This window comes from Argopecten irradians, chromosome 15 (assembly GCF_041381155.1).
Source record: "Argopecten irradians isolate NY chromosome 15, Ai_NY, whole genome shotgun sequence".
Taxonomy (NCBI): Eukaryota; Metazoa; Mollusca; class Bivalvia; order Pectinida; family Pectinidae; genus Argopecten; species Argopecten irradians.
Window position 1 is genome coordinate 935,958 of NC_091148.1, and position 20,061 is coordinate 956,018.

Genomic DNA, 20,061 nt, shown 5'->3' on the forward strand with positions numbered 1-20,061 from the left:
TATCCATTTCTGAAATTAAAAATGATTTTTTACGCGTGAAAACATTCAGTCATACGGTTTAAATGTGTGAAAAGTGCTCCGGGACTTACTAGTAAAACATGTTGCATTGAATTATAAATACAGTAGCCTATTCAGTATTACTATCCGGTACGCGCTATATAGATCAGTAAGCTGGCTTGTGATCGCACGAGTCCAGCCGCTGGAGCTACTTGTACCAATAACACGAGTCGTAAAGTATTAATACATACTACAATGACAAATGTCAAAGTGTGTCCTCAATTCTACTGAAATTAACATTCCTGTATCAGAAAAACAATACCAGCACGTGACAGTGTCAACTTCACTAACAAAGAGATTTTATCGTTACGAGGATGGGCCCCAAATGTAGGTATGTATATATTATTAGATTTTCTGTTTATACAAATCGATAATGGGATCTTGCACAAACTAATAGTGTGTTATCTTGTTTTAATGTCCATTATACTTGTCACTAATGAGCAATTCTTCCTGCACGCGAAGTGCACGTTTGGGAGGATGCATATTTCTGATTGCACGTGTGTGATGATTATACGTGCGTAAAATTGATAAAGATATAGAAAAAATTACACGTGTCACAGAAAAAAACGAACATGTTTACAATATCGGAAATGCTGACATATCACTATCGTCCTGATAAAAGTAGTAATAGGCAGAGTCAGGTAGGCAATACACCGGTAAATTAAAGATGCTTCACCAAGGACGAATGATTATTTTTTTCTATAAAAACAGGAACAGATTAATTAGTATTTTTCTTCAGTAACAAAAGTTGCCTAATTAACACCATTATCACTATTGAAAAGTTTGAGCTTTTTATATTACTTCAATCAAAAATAATTAAATACATCCCGAAAAAAATACACGTCACTATGAAATGATGTATTGTTTTCACAGACAACAAATAAAGCAAAATAAATTATTTTATTGTGTTAATTAGACACATATATAAAACTTCAACATCAATTGTTGTCCAAATGTGTGTAACAATAGCAGTGAAGGCATTTCCCATATATGGTCTTTGTCAGTTTGAAAAAAGGACGATCACGATACCGTAATGTAACCCGGAAAAAGGATGGGGTGGGGAGAGAAGGGGGGGGGGAGTTTACGTGTGTGTGCACGTCCATTCCCGCCACATTTATAACACACAGTGAACGTGTTGTTAGAAGAACCAACCAACCGAGTCATGTATAAATTATTAATATACTTGTACGCTCCGTTACACACAGCACAGCCACTTTAACAGAAAGAGGATTGATATACGTTACACAATCTTTATACAATTCAAAACTGTGTGTGTTTTAGATTGTATACTTCATTTTGCAGGTTTTGCATAATCAATGCACATTCGCAATTCGATATTTCCTTTTCATCTCAGTTGAATATATAATGAACCACTAAGTTGTGTCATGGAAAGCACAGGAACTTGGCACGAATTTCCAACTAACGGGCAATATCTGTATTTGATATGCTTCTATTTTCCACTATGATCATTATCATGGCCACGTGATATTCGATTTATTGCATATCGACTCAGTGTTTCCTTTTTTAGAAACACCGAGTTAATATTAATTCGTGAAATGCATTCTTCAGAATGACGACCTATGGCCAACACTTTTCTTGTAATTAACGTTAAAATTGAAGAATGTTTTGCCAAATGAAAGAGAAACTACACATATATAAATATTATAATTATAAAAAAATATAAAAATTAAGGACGTTTGTTTCAGTTGATATGGTGTTATACCGCCCTGGTCATTATCTAATTTACCAGGGCGGTATAACACAATATGAACCTCAACAAAGGTCCATAATTGTTCTACTCTAATATAGACAATGTATTGATTGATCGTTTGTAAGAGATTGTGTTGAAGAGAACGGACCTCAAGAGAACATTCCTGGTCGTGCAATACCCAACATGGCGGATATCAAAATGATTGCACCAGTGTCATATTCTTTTTCATCTTAATAATACACTAAAAATCTCAAGTCTATTAAAGCAATTACGATTCCCAAATTTTGTGTTCTGTAAAGGAAAAAAAAAACAAATTTATCACCTTTTGGAAAACTGAGCTCGAGCTCAAATCTTTCTCGAGCTGTCATCTGTTTTAACTTAAAACTCTTAAATCATTGGCAACATCTTGGAGATATTTCCGGAAATCATCGGAATCTATTACCGAATATTGCCGGAAATTTCTCCGAGATGATGCGATCGCCCTCAAACGGGACGTGCCAGACGAACCGGTTCGTCCCAGCGAAACACTGTGTTCCAACATTGGATTCGTACCGTTATAACCGGAACGTCCTTTTAAATAAAACACGTTAGTACAGCGTATTCACATTCGATCTGGGAATCGAACTCCGCTCGTCTGGTTGAAAGGTCAAGTACAATGTATGTCACTGTGCTAAAGCCAAACACATAGACAGCTGTAGACACGTGATGTCTATATATAGACGATGATGTATGTTACAACGACAGCTGGCAGTAAACTGATGATTGAAGTCTCTAGACATGAATCATACTTGCTGTATTTTTCATAAAAATATCGATAACATGATAATAAGTTAGTTTTATAACTGGAATTAGAAATACAACATATTGTGAACCGCCGATACGTCTGGCTGATTTTCGTGTTGCCGTATCGATATTCTGTACTGTATGACTATTAGATATAATTATATTTATATATTTACACTTACGATCTATCGTCACTAAATGAAGATAACATAGCCCAATATCAATTAATATACATCTCGATATGAAGCATGCTGATTATCCTTTCATCAGAAAACGACATGGGAGTTATTTATTTTTAAAAATGTATTCGCGCTTCTGAATTTAAAAAATGATAAAGTACGGCATAGTCAAAAGCCAATTTGAAAGGAGAATCCAGTTAAAAGGAAACTTAAATTAGACTTTACTTTATAGTTATGGTCTAATTGAAAACAATAGATTTAGATATATATATATCAATCTTCTATCTTTGATGTCTAGATGATTTAAGTAGCCACAGTGGTCAGTGGTTGAGGATTTCCCTCTGCGGTGAGGGTTCGAAACTTTCTATTTATAGCGTTAACGAGAAACAACCAGCTGGTAAAGAGCGCATATCGGGGAAAAGGTGACCAATCACAGGCCTGCAAAGCCTTCCTCTGAAGGTTATCTGGAGAACAACAACCAAATTAAAATCCATACACTCAACCACAATGTGCTTTATATTATTCTTTTGATGTTCATCAAATGACCAGTCAAGCATAAAACTTTCAGTTTTGCTGTGGCAAACTGCAGGGATGGATGTAAGACAGTGAAAGTAGCCCCTGAAATATAGAAGATTACATACTGCAAAACTGTCAGAGCCACGTATAGAGATTACATACTACGTTTTATGTTATATGTAGTTTGGTCTCGTGGGGCCTGGCTAGGTTTTTTTCATGCATAAAATATACATTATTCCCTGTACGCCAGTAATTGCTAAAAATATGTGGCTCTAGGCTTCTGACATAAAGAAACACTAACATGTACACGTTGTCATTTTAAACAGAAAACTGTGAGTGAAGACTCTGTTTGCGACAACCGATGAGTTGTACATGAAAACTAACCAATAACGGTGCAGTATTGTGGTTGACTTTGAAGTTAGGCTGATCTGTGATTGGTCAGGTTTTTTTTCTCCTGAACTGCCGTCAGTTTCAACTATGATATAGTCCAGGGGGATATATCGACAGTAACCCCTGGAGTATCGAGGATGTCAGGAGTGGTTTCTTGCTTTGACAGATATTTAAGCTGTTCTATTGGTGACCGAGTTGGTTGAGTATCCTTATTGTCCTATCGTAACAGTCGGAGTATTTATGGACGACCTTCCCCCGCTGTATGCAATATACTGGGTGTGTTTTAGAAGACTGCGGTATTGTTCGCTGTATTTGTTTCCTTTAAGTAGAAACTCTTGCCCATTTTACACTGCTGGCTCACTGAAGCTCGCTGGCAAAGACATAGGACAGAGCCAACGGACAAACCAGTCGTTCCACATTAAACCACTTTTTAATTCATAGACTTTGGTGTGACGGTCAGGAGACCAGAGTCTTCTTCACGGAGGCGAGCTCTCAACCGAAGTCCACTGAGACAGTACATTTAAGGCATTGTAATCTTTGTTTGTATGTTTCTTTGTGTTTGAATTGCTATTAATAGTTTAATGACGGTTCAGGTTTACTAAGTTGAGTCCCCCTCCCCTAAAAAATTAAAATAAAAAAAATTAGATAAACAACGACCTACGGTCAGTACTTGGCAACCGCCTCACACAGAAAATGAACTTGAAAACTAGAGGAAGAGGGTTGGTGGAATTATATCAGCTGTGCTACCCTAGATATTTTGACAATTTTGAACCAGACTTAGACAGTCTAACAAACGGTCTTAATCTGGTCCAAGGGCGAAATGAAGTTCTGAAAAATAGTTGGATACATGCTGTAATGAAATAAATGGATGTAGGAGAGTAGGAAGTTTGGAACTACAAATGTACCAACCAGCCAGTTAATCTTTGTTGTGTCCACGATACATTCAATATGTACATGTTTGTTGTGATATAATGCTGATACAATCAAAAATGTTGTGAAATATAAAGCTGTTCACATATCGCATAAAATAATCATGATGTCATTTTCGGTTTTAGAGAGTTTTTAAAACAAGGGCAACACGTGGCATTTAGAAAACGAAGGCCAGCAAAGCGTGATAAATTATTAATTGCGGAACAAAGTGTACAGTTCCAGTCTGGTGACTGAAGAGAGGTACCGTACATAAACAGGCTGGCTTAGTTCTCTCTCAGAGTGTGAGCCAGGCAGGTTTACGTGACGAAATAGTACCGCATGCTAAATGCTATATAGCATTAGTAACGCTATTTGCACGTTATATTTGGCATTAACGACGGCATTCTAGCAATAGAGTTTAGCATTAACGAAAACGTTCGCTGCTTCAGTTGATATTAGCGTATTGACAGCACGATACTACTTAGTCCCGTGACATCTTGACACTTTTTAATCTTCTTGTTACCAGAAACGATAATCGGAGGCAACCTTCATCACTTGACCATAAAGATGGAGGGGAATTATGGGTAAATATGAATGTTGTGTGGTAACTATATCCGGTGTCTATCAATTACAAAGTTAAGATTCTTATACATGTATAATGTACATTATAAAATCAAGATAAGGGCTTGTGGTATTTTTTTATGAAAATTTATAAAATTACTCTCTCGGACTTTTAACGAATACTCAATAACTTAAGAAATTGATCAGCTTTAAATGAAAGCATCACATATAAGAAGTTAAGGAAAAATCTGAAGTTAAAGAAATTTGCTATAATTATGCTTTCCTATGAAAGAAGTTTAAAGTTAAGGAATGTTCGTGTAACTGGACCCCGATTTGAACTCAATAGTTATTTAACAGATTAAGTTAATATTGGGTTTTGGTGTGCTGGTAATATCGATCAATGATAACTGAGGGCATACAATGTATTATATAACTTCTATCAGAAGATTCCGTTTTCCTTTTCTTTTTTTAATAATGATAATTTAGTTACAAGAACATAGGCCAGAGAACACCACCCTGATAAAGTCAACAATTGAAACGTGACATTAGTATGTTCAAAATATTGACATTCACTTGACCATGTTTAGCCAATGAGAACACCAGTTAATCATGACGTAACTAATATATCTTGATGCATCTGTAATTTCTGTAATGCTTTTTGGTTTTTTTATGTTTCAATTCCGAGAGCCTGATGGTTAATAGCTGATTCTGGTATATGTACATCTCAAACCTGTAATTATCAGCCACAATATTTCACATATCATAGTTTTGTTTTATGGTTTCTTGTTTTAAACTTTTTTTTCTTTCTAACTTTGTTTGATAATTTAAAACTGGTGATCGTTCACAGCATTTAGAAGTTAAGATTGTGAAAATATTTATGATAACGATTTCTGCTTTTAAATCAGTTTCATAATCCTATATGTGTTACGATGTCACTTTATAATTGTCTGTAGGTCGGTGATTTGTACTCCCAGTACTCCAGGTTTTCTTAATACGAACTTAAAATGATTAAGGTAATTGGAATGTTTTCTACTATTAAAAATACGAATTTCCAATGAAACTGTATTGATGTAAGCCATAACAAACTTCATGTTTTAACAAACTTTTTCCCTGACAAAACAATGTATTTACTGACAATAGCCTTCATTCTTACTCCATTGTATAAATGTAACTGATTAGTTTACGTTAGATCATGCTGTTATGATATAGTGAAGTACAGTGTTTATTAGAAATACAATTATGTGAGTTTTTGTTTAATATTTCAAATAAATTATGTTTACTAACCTCTGACAAGGAAATCGATAGAGCGTCAAACATAAAAAATATATTTTTGAGTAAACATTCTGTACGATCCATGGTAAACTCGGTAACGTAAAAATGTAAGAGGAAGCATGTGGCTTCGTGTGCATTGGTATTCCGCAAACTTAACAGATAATTTGGTTCGATGTGACAGCCCGAATCCTATAGGCTATAAATGCCAATGGTAGTTTCGGAGGGGTAGCGTTTTGAGTATTAAAAGGTTTCTAACAAATTTAGTGTAGACAAACAGTAAATATATTTGTAATTTAGCACATGGTTAAAAATCATGTGTGATGATATGCAATGATTTAGCGGAGACGCACGGTGGTCAAGAGACAAAATCGTGTAGAGATCGTAAGTGATCGGAATCCATAGAGTATCGAGGATGCAGTACCAATCGAACCACGATCTGACGTGCCTTTTCCCACTCCCTTTTCGGTATATGATAAAACAGCATTGCGTTGGCATATGTGCGGACATGCAGTGCATAGTGTTCATAAAATCGTTTAAACCGCAAAGGGCCTTAACATCACCGGAAGTACTATATAATTTCCGGTAGCAATGTACTACAAACCGGAAGTGACACGATTAAGAGTTTTTGTACTGGACAGTACATGGACATTTTAATTATTTCCTGATTTATGTATTTCTATATTGAGATATGATATTGCACCGGAAGTAAAAGAACATGCCTCTTTAAATGTGTATGACCTTTGGTCTAATACTAGATAATTGCTCACTTGAAAGGTCTGTACATATCTACTGTCACTTTTTTGAGCGGAAGTGATCATGCGGATTCCATTATTCGAGCAAATGTAAACACGTGCCCTGCATCGGATGTTTCTAAATAATTGTCGTGCAGTAAACAGGCTATAAACGTAATGACAACAGCTATGGGCGACTGTTGCGGGTGAGTTTCTAATTCCATAAACTTATAATTTATTGATATATCGAACATTGCTAGCATCAAGTCATATATAGGCCTATTCATATTGATTATGAACAAATACCAATTTACATTTCTGAAATAGTTTATGGTATTCATTTCAGAAATTGATATGTATTTTGTGTTTGGACGTATTGTACGAGTTGTCAGTTACTACAATTGTACCATTATTATGACGCTATTTTACTGTCGGCTGAGATCGATAATTAACAGTTGGCGCAGTCATTGTGTTTATATTTTGTACCATAACAAACACATATAGGAGATAAATATGCGCCATTTGGCCGAACCACCAGAGCGTAAACCTCTAAACAAATTACATGTATGCAGATCGTTAGCATTTGATGGTTTCACTCTTAGATTGGCAAGGTTGAGGTAAAAGACTCTGTGTATTAAAAAACGAAGCGATATTGTAATCGTCTCCGAATCGGTTAGGTATATAATTACCAGTTAACGCCTACAAAGCACTGCCTATTACGTACTAGGCTAGTTATATATAGGCTTTGTTCTGTCGTCGGCCCGAATTCGTCCGCTAGAACTACTTTTAAAGGTACAATTGTATATTAAACTTTGTTTTCATTTTCAATGTGGGATCTAAGTCCATGCCAATCACGTTTGGTTTGCATGTATTTACAATGTACTAGTTCATGTATTGTATGTTGGTTAATTTGGTGTTTTAAAGTCACGATTTTAACATTAATAACGCTCGAGACTTTAGGTAATATGTTAACGGCTGTTGCTCTCTCAAACTCATATGAGAACGTTCTCTGATCAAGTCGGTAGTTTTTCTCCGGGGTGTTTGATTTTATCTCCGATTCTCTATAGCTGGCATGTTATTAAATGTCTACCAGATGATTCTGTTTTTTAACAACGATGATTTGATTAAAAAACGTTAGCCAAAGAACACCACCCTGATGAACTCAACATTTGAAACGAGACATTAGTATATATACATATGACCTCGGCATAGCTCACTTGATCATGTTTTAGTACACGTATATCTTGACGTCATCAATCTGTGATGTATGGATGACGTAAACAAAATAAACAACACACCAGTCAATCCTAATTTTCTTGACACGAATTTGTGACCGGTTACATGTACATGTACATTGCACGTGTATTGTTACTTATCATCTAATTAATGTAATTATTATATGGTCCCATCAAGAGTATATTCAATCCATAATATAATGTGTTATTAGATAATTCTCATTCTTTGAATTATATCACTGTACAAAAGTCCATGTATTCTGGCTGTTCCCTTATGTTAAGACTACAGTTGTGTGTACCTTGTGAGAGTTGGCATGTAGAAGGGTAGGGGTTACGTAAAGTCCCGTGGGTTCGGGAGGAGCAGGAGGCGCGGGAAGAGGGTAATTAACTTATAGTTTCTTGCTAGGATACGGGGCGGGTGCGACAATGCAACTAGCCCATCCGTTTTATGCTTCTGTCGTAATCCGTTGAAATCTGAATGCCACATGCATACAATGTATATATTCATTAGTTCTGTTAACTTTTTCGTGATAGTTACAGCCACATGTTTCAGCACGTGCATATCACGGGTTTAAAGTTCGAGGAATTTTTCAGAATGAAACGTTTCATGTTACAGCTTTGCTCGCAGGCAAAAGTGGTTTGAATTGTTCCATGAACTCTCCACTCAGTGAAATCCAGTACATATATGTATATCTACTGACCACTCATACATGTAGGCCAAGTACGTGGAATGCTATATATATTTACGTGAAGACATTATAATCTCTTGAGTTCGTTTTCTATAAGGAAACATGCGATTGTTTTATATATGTCATTTGCTTTTATCTTGAGAAGTTGAGGTAATATGAACGTATTATATTAGCTCTAAGGACAACTAGACGCTGTTGTCGGGTATTTATCGGAAGTCGTTGGTTTTACTCCGGGATATCAAGCCTCAATCACATATACATCTCCTTAATTGACACTAAAACAAAACGCTAATCTAGATCTAACACGCGTCTTAAAGCAAATTAGATAGATGCAATCTAGACCAATTTAATCTTTGTTTGGTAATGACAAAATTATCTACTTTTCTATGTTTAAATAACTTGTACATTCCCGAATTATAGAGGTTATCTTAACGGTACATAGACTTCATTTCAGGTAAACAGAATTGTGAGGAACAATGCAGTGCTGTAGTATAGCGACACTACACTAGCCCCATACTCGATAGTCCAGGGGTGTTGAGATCGTATGTGGTCGGAACCCCTGGAGTATCGAGGCTGCACTAGCCCTAAACCTTCACAGTGAATTGATGACTGGGGCTGAGAGGTTAAGGTGTACGACATTCTACCACTAGTCCACGGCTCTAAGTTACAGTGGCTGAGTGGTTAAGGTGTCTCATATTCTATCACAGCCCTCCAACTCTGAGTTACAGTTGCTGGGTAGTTAACTATCACAAGCGCCCACAACTGGGTCATAGTGGCTGAGTGGTTAAGGTGTCTGACATTCTATAACTAGCCCTCCACCTCTGGGTCACAGTAGCTAAGTGGTTAAGGTGTCTGACATTCTATAACTAGCCCTCGCCTCTAGGTTACAGTGGCTTGGTAGTAATGGCTGGGTGGTTAAGGAGTCTGACATTCTACCGCTAGCAATCCACCTCTGGGTTACAATGTCTGAGTGGTTAAGGCGCTCACATTATATCACTAGTCCCAACTCTGAGTTACAGTGGCTGAGTTGTTAAGGTGTCTGGGTCAAAGTATCTGAGTGTTTAAGGTGTCAGACATTCTATCACTAGCCCTCCACGTCTTGGTCTTAGTAGCTGAGTGGTTAAGGTGTCTGACATTCTATCACTAGCCCTCCACCTCTGGGTCATACATGTAGTGGCTGAGTGGTTAAAGTGTCTGACATTTTATCACTAGCCATCCATCTCTGAGTTACAGTTGCTGAGTAGTAAATGTGTCTGGGTCATAGTGGCTGAGTGGTTAAGGTGTCTGACATTCTATCACTAGCCCTCCATCAACTTCTGGTCTTAGTAGCTGAGTGGTTAAGGTGTCTGACATTCTATCACTAGCCCTCCACCTCTGGGTCATACATGTAGTAGCTGAGTGGTTAAAGGTGTCTCACATTCTATCACTAGCCCTCAACCTTTGGGTCATACTGGCTGAATGGTTAAGGTGTCTGACATTCTATTACTAGCCCTCCACCTCTGGGTCACAGTGGCTAAATGGTTAAGGTGTCTGTCATATTAATTGTGTCCCTTCTTTTGTCCGCGTACTTCAGGAGTATGACACTTGACCACGTGCACTAGTCTATTTTGAAGTATCTGTCTCCCCAGTTTTATCTGCTCGTAAGGTGTTCGTTTCTAATATAAGTATAAGTATAATACTGGGTCAAGGTCTATAACTCGGCCGGCCATATAACACTACCCAATTTCAGAAAAAGTATGATTATTAACCAACCGTATAGGATATAATAATAGGAATACTCTCAATCGACAGCCAGATAATTTATCTTTATTTTGGTATATGATACAATATATATCATGCCGTATAAATGTCACTAGGTATCCAAAAACATCGGAAAACAGCCAGATTTCAACTGGTCGGACGCTGTGGTGTCCTCCGATGAACACGCCAGGGCTCTAATGGGTAGCTCAAAAACCACTGCATGTCAACACTTCAGCGTCATAAGAATGAAAGTTTGGTAGAAAACAAACTTACCGGTTAGTAAATCCCTGGATAAATACCATCCATTTGCCTAACGTAGCCCTTTGAAATTTCCGATTGAAAAAAAAATATGTCTCTAGCCGCCATGTAAGTATGTGTGCAGTAGATTTGTTTTGTCGGCGTTGATTGGCTCTCGAAAATTAATTGACCAATCAACGCCGAGAAAACAAATGTACTACACACATATCAACATGACGGCTAGAGACACACATTTTTTCAATCGGAAATTTCAAAAGGCTGTATTGCGCAAATGGATGGTACATAGATAAACACTAACATACCGGTAAGTTTGTTTTCTACCAAACTTTAATTCCTATGAAGCTGAATTGTTGACATGCAGTGGTTTTTGAACTACCCATTAGAGCCCTAGCGTGTTTATCGGAGGACACCACAGTGTCCGACCAGTTGAAATCTGGCTGTTTTCCGATGTTTCTGGATACCTAGTAGGGCTGTAACGAGTATCCGAGTACTCGAGTATTCACGAATTATTGAGAAAGATCGGATACGAATATTCGTTACTCCTTGATATTTGTGGATCGCGATCTTTCAAAAGCAAAAAATAATACCTTCTTTAATGCTGTCATAGCTCAAAAATGTGAAGGAATGTACACTAAAGTCTGAATATCATCGATGTTTTCACTTTGAAGTAGACCGGAAGTACACAAGAGCTGCATGAAGTAAAGCTAGCAACATGTTATTTTTCGTACACACGCTTCGATGCAATGTTGTAAATTCTTCATAAAATTATAATGATAAAACATAATTATTGACTTCTAGAGATGTAAAAGATTATTATCGATTTCGTTTTCATTACGGGTCGGAAATATGTAAAAATACGAATATATTATATTAGGCAACTGAGTACTGTAGATGTGAACCCCATGTCAAAAACGAAAGGTAGGCTAATTATGAGTCAAAATCATAAATCACCTGATTAAAAATAAAAACTATAGGCCTAGAATCAAAGTAAATTGTAACTACTCTTATAGATTTTTTTTTATAAACTTCAATGTTTTTCTGTATTTGACTAAAATAAAAGTAACAATGAAATGTTTTGATATGGTGAATTATCCCTTACCATGATAATTTCTGTTCACAGATGGTTTGACTTTGATTCATGCCGTAATTGTTGTGCAGTAGTATTTTTGAGATGACATTATTTCAAAATTCAAATGATTTGATTTTTTTACAGTTACAGTGACTGAATCCTGCTGTACTTCACCTGTAACTCTATTGCTTAATGATAAGGAATGTAAAACTGCTAAAATTGGTTTTATTATCAATCAAACATTTATCAATATATAAGACCATTATTGATTTATCAATAAATACAGTTTTACTTCAATTGAATCTTTTGCTTGTATCTAACTGGTGATTTGTGGTCCGATCTGTGAACCGTCAACCCTGAATCGTGGATCGGATCGGATCGCCACATGTTAGACAATCCACAGCCCTAATACCTAGTGACATTTATACGGCATGATATATATTGTATCATATACCAAATTAAAGATAAATTATCTGGCTGTCGATTGAGAGTATTTCTATTATTATATCCTATACGGTTGGATAATAATCATACTTTTTCTGAAATTGGGTAGTGTTATATGGCCGGCCGAGTTATAGACCTTGACCCAGTATTATACTTATACTTATATTAGAAACGAACCCCAGTTTTATCTGCTCGTAATGTGGTCTCCGGTCGAGATACATTGTAACTACAAAAACAAATATGATTCTGACAGCTCTTGTAATTATTTTTGAGATCCTCGTCAAGACTTTTGATCGGCTATTCAGAAAGGTCACCAGGTCGTAACCCCTAGTGACCATTGAATGATTGCTAATTCTTTATGAAACGAAGTGACACTCATTTAATCAAATTGGTAAAAACAATATTTACACAATTACTGTATAAAGTGAAAAGTGAAGTCTATTTACTCAATATCTTTTGGATTTGTCAAGTCATTCTAGAATGTATATATTCCGTCAATGTTTCCCAATTTAGTTAGAGTTGTGTCCCTTCCAACGTTGTCCGTTGTTGTCACTATTTTATCGGTGGTGATATAATGTAGAATGGTCAACGTAAACAATACTTATAATTATTTTATAAGAAAAACTACATAAAACTAAAATGTTTTATCAAGCATTAAAAAAAAGAAAAAAGCAAGAAACAAATAATACAAATTGATTTTTATATTTATACATGACAAATAACTTAATAACAACAAAGACATTCAACTCGAGTTGAAAATGGCCGTTTTAAATGACTATTGTGTCAAAATATAATATTTGATATATTTTTTACCCAAAAAGTCTTAGATGGGGGTCAAACCCCCATACGCATGTACGAATTTCAAAGCAGTCTGAAACCTTCATGTACGTAAACAAGTGGGAATATTGTCCTAGCAGTGTATAACATTGAACTTTGTATTTACAGTCACTCGCCTTTCGATAAAGTTTGTATTGCTATATCGTGGTTTGTTAGCGGTACGTCATATATATTTTAAGGAAATCGACGTAATTTCAATGACATCATAATCGATACTCACAAGGGCAGATAACTGTATAAACAGCACTGACGTGTTATCACTTATACTCTGAAGCATTTTAAAGACCCATTACCTTTCCGAAACAAAAAAATAAATGTCTTTAAAAGAAATATAAAAAAAATGAAAACTTTACCGATGGCCTGAGATGACGTGACAACATCAAACAAATGCCAAATACGGTGTGTTATAATCATTTCTATACATGTAGCTGTTTTGTTGTCTGGCGCAGTGAAAGCTTATGAGTTAACTTTCAATCTATTTCACTTAAACTGTCCACGTGATGATAGGTGAAGTGTTTACGATAAACTAATAAGTTTTGCGACTCAATACAATGATCAATCTCGTTTTACATTAATTCCAATTTTGAAAATTAAAAACTGTTTCAGTTAGATACATGTAGTATCATATATGTTTGAATAAATGTGGTCACCTGGGTTTTTTCCAGTAAGAATAAGAAGGGTACGTACACAGCTGCGGCCACTGAGGATGACGCATTTCAGCACGTGGACGATGAGAAGGCGATCATGGATCGGTACCTAAAGGCCGAGTTCTCGGCCATGGATACAGACAAAGACGGAATGCTGACACCGGACGAGTTCGTCAAACTTTTAATGTTCCTGGGATACGGCGGAGGGGACTCGGGAAAGGTAGGTACTCACGTGATGAATGAAGTCAGAACATACGCCCATATACATCGGTCGGAAATCTTCGGTACTTTCCGTAAACGAGAGAGACTGATCATGAGGTCTCGTTCACTTACGCCTGACAGAGAAATCAAGACTATACAATTCGCCGACTACTGTATAACATAAAATGGTCATGATTACCGAAGGATTAACTTATTATCAAATAGATCAACGCAACAATCTAAATCGCAAATTCGTGGTTTATGATGACAGTACACTCAGATTTTTTGGGTAATATATATCTAACATGAAAAATCTATTCACATTAATCCTTATAATTCAAAGTACTTCAAATAATCATTTAAAAATATCGGATTTATTTTGGGATTTGTTTATGAAATTATTGCGCCGTGATATATCTCAGCCAATCAGAGGCGACGTTACAAACGGTTAGTAAAGTATTTTGAGCCAATGAAAATGCTTGTTACAACCAAAAAATTTTTTTTTTCATAGTTTGAAGATTTTGAACTATTTCCTGGGTATACATATTCGTGGTCGATCCATATATAGGACAGCGCTCTAGTGACGTGAAACAATTTATATTTGTGAATCAAAAGCAACAATAAAAGCAACGAAAACCTCTACACAGTTTTACGTACAACTTAGTAATATATAAATACTGTCATTGATCACATACATAAAGCTACATACATACGTTATTCAGATAATTTAATTTTAGTTACAATCACGGTATTATATATTCAGACAATCTCTTACAACTCGGGAATCCGAAACGGTTCTTGGTATCATTCGGAACACCTCGCCCACTTCTTCGAACATACACGGAAATGACGATGAGTTCCGAGTGCACTTGTTTTTTACGTATACAATACACCGCGTCTTTATTATTTTCAATATATACAATTTGCGTATACATACATTTGCGATAAAGGGCTCTAACCGACAATAGTGCATTTTAACAAACGTTAATAAGGTGGTCTTTTAACAAACAAAAAAAATGCGTTTGAGTTTTGCTTTTGAAATTACACGATTTTTTTTATTGTGGAAATGAAGTAGTTTGCAATTTAGCTACCATGTATTTTATTTATGTTGTTACATTATTATCATTGAAATGAAGTAATACATAATTTTGTTTTCATCAGGAGTTGCTTAAGGCCGTGAACAAAGACAAAAACACGGTGATCACATTAGATGAATACTATGATGCCATGAAAAGAAGCGATGTGGTTCAAAAGTGAGTACACGTATTATTGTCATTTCTTAGTGTTATCTAACTGAAACACACAATCACAGGGATCTGGGACTTAGTTACAGTGTATTACCAGATTGTGTCCACTTTATATTATTATCTCACTGAAACACACTATCACAGGGACCTGGGACTTAGTTACAGTGTATTACCAGATTGTGTCCACTTTATAGTATTATCTCACTGAAACACACTATCACAGGGACCTGGGACTTAGTTACAGTGTATTACCAGATTGTGTCCACTTTATAGTATTATCCCACTGAAACACACTATCACAGGGACCTGGGACTTAGTTACAGTGTATTACCAGATTGTGTCCACTTTATAGTATTATCCCACTGAAACACACTATCACAGGGACCTGGGACTTAGTTACAGTGTATAACCAGATTGTGTCCACTTTATAGTATTATCTCACTGAAACACACTATCACAGGGACCTGGGACTTAGTTACAGTGTATAACCAGATTGTGTCCACTTTATAGTATTATCTCACTGAAACACACTATCACAGGGACCTGGGACTTAGTTACAGTGTATAACCAGATTGTGTCCACTTTATAGTATTATCTCACTGATACACACTTTCACAGGGACCTGGGACTTAGTAACAGTGTATTACCAGATTGTGTCCACTTTCTCACTGAAACACACTATCACAGGGTCCTGGCACTTAGTAACAGTGTATTACCAGATTGTGTCCACTTTATAGTATTATCTCACTGAAACACACTATCACAGGGACCTGGGACTTAGTTACAGTGTATTACCAGATTGTGTCCACTTTATAGTATTATCTCACTGAAACACACTATCACAGGGACCTGGGACTTAGTTACAGTGTATAACCAGATTGTGTCCACTTTATAGTATTATCCCACTGAAACACACTATCACAGGGACCTGGGACTTAGTTACAGTGTATAACCAGATTGTGTCCACTTTATAGTATTATCTCACTGAAACACACTATCACAGGGACCTGGGACTTAGTTACAGTGTATTACCAGATTGTGTCCACTTTATAGTATTATCTCACTGAAACACACTATCACAGGGACCTGGGACTTAGTTACAGTGTATTACCAGATTGTGTCCACTTTATAGTATTATCTCACTGAAACACACTATCACAGGGACCTGGGACTTAGTTACAGTGTATTACCAGATTGTGTCCACTTTATAGTATTATCTCACTGAAACACACTATCACAGGGACCTGTGACTTAGTTACAGTGTTTAACCAGATTGTGTCCACTTTATAGTATTATCCAACTGAAACACACTTTCACAGGGACCTGGGACTTAGTTACAGTGTATTACCAGGTTGTGTCCACTTTATAGTAATATCCCACTGAAACACACTATCACAGGGACCTGTGACTTAGTTACAGTGTTTAACCAGATTGTGTCTACTTATAGTATTATATCATTGAAACACACTATCACAGGGACCTGGGACTTAGTGACAGTGTATTACCAGGTTGTGTCCACTTTATAGTAATATCCCACTGAAACACTATCACAGGGACCTGGGACTTAGTTACAGTATATAATCAGATTGTGTCCATTTTATAGTATTATCTCACTGAAACACAGTATCACAGGGACATAGGACTTAGTTACAGTGTATTACCAAATTGTGTCCACTTTATAGTATTATCACACTGAAACACACTACCACAGGGACCTTGGACTTAGTTACAGTGTATAACCAGATGGTGTCCACTTTATAGTATTATCTCACTGAAACACACTATCACAGGGACATGGGACTTAGTTACAGTGTATAACCAGATTGTGTCCTTTTAATAGTATTGTCCCACTGAAACACACTATCACAGGGACCTGGGACTTAGTTACAGTGTTTAACCAGATTGTGTCCATTTTATATTATTGTCTCACTGAAACACACTATCACAGGGACCTGGGACTTAGTTACAGTGTTTAACCAGATTGTGTCCATTTTATAGTATTATCTCACTGAAACACACTATCACAGGGACCTGGGACTTAGTTACAGTGTATTACCAGATTGTGTCCACTTTATATTATTATCCCACTGAAACACACTATCACAGGGACATGGGACTTAGTTACAGTATATAACCAGATTGTGTCCACTTTATAGTATTATCCCACTGAAACACACTATCACAGGGACCTGGGACTTAGTTACAGTGTATAACCAGATTGTGTCCACTTTATAGTATTATCTCACTGAAACACACTATCACAGGGACCTGGGACTTAGTTACAGTGTATTACCAGATTGTGTCCACTTTATAGTATTATCTCACTGAAACACATTATCACAGGGACCTGGGACTTAGTAACAGTGTATAACCAGAGTGCATATCGACCATTTTTAAGCGTTCTATGGGGTGTATGATAAAAAGTCGGTAAAATTACATTCTACATAGTACTGTTCACCAAGAGGGTGGAAATTCCTCAAAACAAAATATCTACCCACCTAGCTTTAGCGGCTAAAATATCCTGCTGAATTCTGCGTCTTATTTGTGTTTAAATGCTGGTCATCATTGTGATATTTCAGAACAAACGGGATGCGCTTTTTGTTTCAATGTTTTGACGATAACAAAGACGGGAAGGCCAGGAAAGACCAGATAGAAGAAGGATTCGCAAGGATGCAGATCGAACTGGACGATGAGATGAAGAGAGATATAGCAAATATGGACGAAAACCACGACGGAATCATAGCATACGAGGAATTCGTTCACTCACAGCTGAAGAAAAAGAACTATGTTTCATCGTAATATTTCATATTTTGATAGTGAAATGATTTTTATTATTATTAATTTGTTTGGAAAAAAATTAACCAGCTTAGTTTTGTGCGCGGTTACATTAAGTGTGCAAATGTATTTCACGGGAGATCGGAGTTCGAGGAAAGAAATCACCGCGAATGCATTTCAACAACAAAATGTACAAGTTCATGTACAATAAGTTTTGAAATGTAAAACGTGAGTATTTAAACGCAAAACTAAGGAGCCTCGGAAGCAAGTTGGTTTATAATACCCAGAACGTTCTTAAGTTGTTTCAATATTGTATGAATTCATCGTTGTACTTTAAACGTACAGGAAATGTGGGATATGCACGTCTCATTCCATTGTTCTTTTTTCTATTCTTTTCATCTCAGAGAATTTGATGAAAATCTATAAATGTTAAGGTGGATATTTTAGTGAGGGCTTAATTTCGCTATTTGTATGCATTAATCTTTCACGGAGTTGTTATTTTCGCTACAGATACACTTTTAGACTTTTAACAACAAAGTTCATACATGTACAAAATTATAAAAAATATTACCCGCATGGAAAAATTTCGCGATCAAGCGACCTTCGCGTATGTACATTAGCGAAATTTTCCTCTCGGGTAAAATTCGACGTATATCTGCTATCAAATTTTACGATAAAAAATGTGTCATTATAACTAGATATTGTACGGGGAAAATAGTACCGATGTTTGGAGTTTCTTTATTCATAAACTTATAATGGTCATTCTATATGTGTGCTACCTGACTCAGTACTAATGGAATCCTATGTTTGAATAGTTAAAGCGAATAGTCGGCACAGGAAAGCTGAAGTCGGGAAAAATGGTAATAATACTGTTATATATCCAGTGTAATTTCTTATGAAATAGAAGAAAAAAAACCCAGAATTTTCCGTTAAAATCGATCTGCATTAAAATTAATTGATATGTATCACAGGACTCCCGGCCGGCTATGTCCGTGTTGACATTTCCACACAGCCTCGCTTTCAAATTAGGCGAATTTATTTTAGAACTGTTCTGAAACACGGGGCTTTTCAATAATTTCATTGGTCAAAACTGGCCAACAAAACAGAACTTGACCGTGATATTGATATGTAAGGACTTTTGGAAGGCCAATGAACGGATTTAGACTGGTTTTCATTACCGACTATCTACTTTAACTTTATTACTCAATTTTGTAACTTCCTTTTTAATTTGACAAGTGTGATGAGGATATGACCAAAACACATTTAGAGCACACAGCTCAATAAAAACATAACAACAGACTGTACTGTGTATGACTATCAAAGTGGTATCCGGATATTTAAATTGTGTTCGTTTCGTTTCTTTTTATATCCTTAATCAGGGTCATTGCTATGTTTGATTTTGTGAAGCGTCTAGAAGAATAAAGAAGAACGATTGTTGAAGATTTTCTCGTCACGTTTTGCTGTGCAATATATGCGGATAGATGAATGCGACATAAGTTTACCAAATTAGTTATCTGATCCTTAAAACAGATCGAATTGGAGATGCCTATTCTGAAACAGACTGAATTATACGAATTATATACTGATATGAATATTAAATTGGTCACGAGTTCAGATACGCATTTGAATGAAAGAGTCAAAGTACGTTCAATTATAATTACTTAAAGATGCTCCACCTCTGACAGAGCTTAACGATACTCGACATTTGAACAATAATTAGTGTTTAATTGTGTATATATAATATATGTCCAATCAGCAAAAAAAATATAATATAAAATAATTTATTTCGCCTTTGGTGTATGCACAATCA

General features: G+C 36.2%; 1 protein-coding gene across 4 annotated transcripts; it reads left to right on the forward strand.

Annotated features, from left to right (window-relative positions):
* Window positions 1-172: 172 nt before the first annotated feature.
* LOC138309009 (uncharacterized) lies at window positions 173-18,477 on the forward strand. Of its 4 annotated transcripts, none has more exons than XM_069250099.1 (4): window positions 173-388; window positions 14,047-14,248; window positions 15,391-15,482; window positions 18,056-18,477. In XM_069250099.1, exons 1-4 carry the CDS (start codon window positions 372-374, stop codon window positions 18,273-18,275), a joined length of 531 nt encoding a protein of 176 aa, XP_069106200.1. In that variant the 5' UTR covers window positions 173-371; the 3' UTR covers window positions 18,276-18,477. The 4 variants fall into 4 exon arrangements, with proteins under 4 accessions (XP_069106200.1, XP_069106201.1, XP_069106199.1 ...); XM_069250100.1 differs by lacking the exon at window positions 173-388 and adding an exon at window positions 4,832-5,129; XM_069250098.1 differs by lacking the exon at window positions 173-388 and adding an exon at window positions 7,065-7,315.
* The last annotated feature ends 1,584 nt before the right edge of the window (window positions 18,478-20,061 follow it).

Coding starts and splice junctions, on each gene's coding strand:
- LOC138309009 (XM_069250098.1), top strand. CDS start 7,287: ATGACAACAGCTATGGGCGACTGTTGCGG. Junction 7,316..14,046: donor GCTATGGGCGACTGTTGCGG/GTGAGTTTCTAA, acceptor GGTTTTTTCCAG/TAAGAATAAGAAGGGTACGT. Junction 15,483..18,055: donor AGAAGCGATGTGGTTCAAAA/GTGAGTACACGT, acceptor GTGATATTTCAG/AACAAACGGGATGCGCTTTT.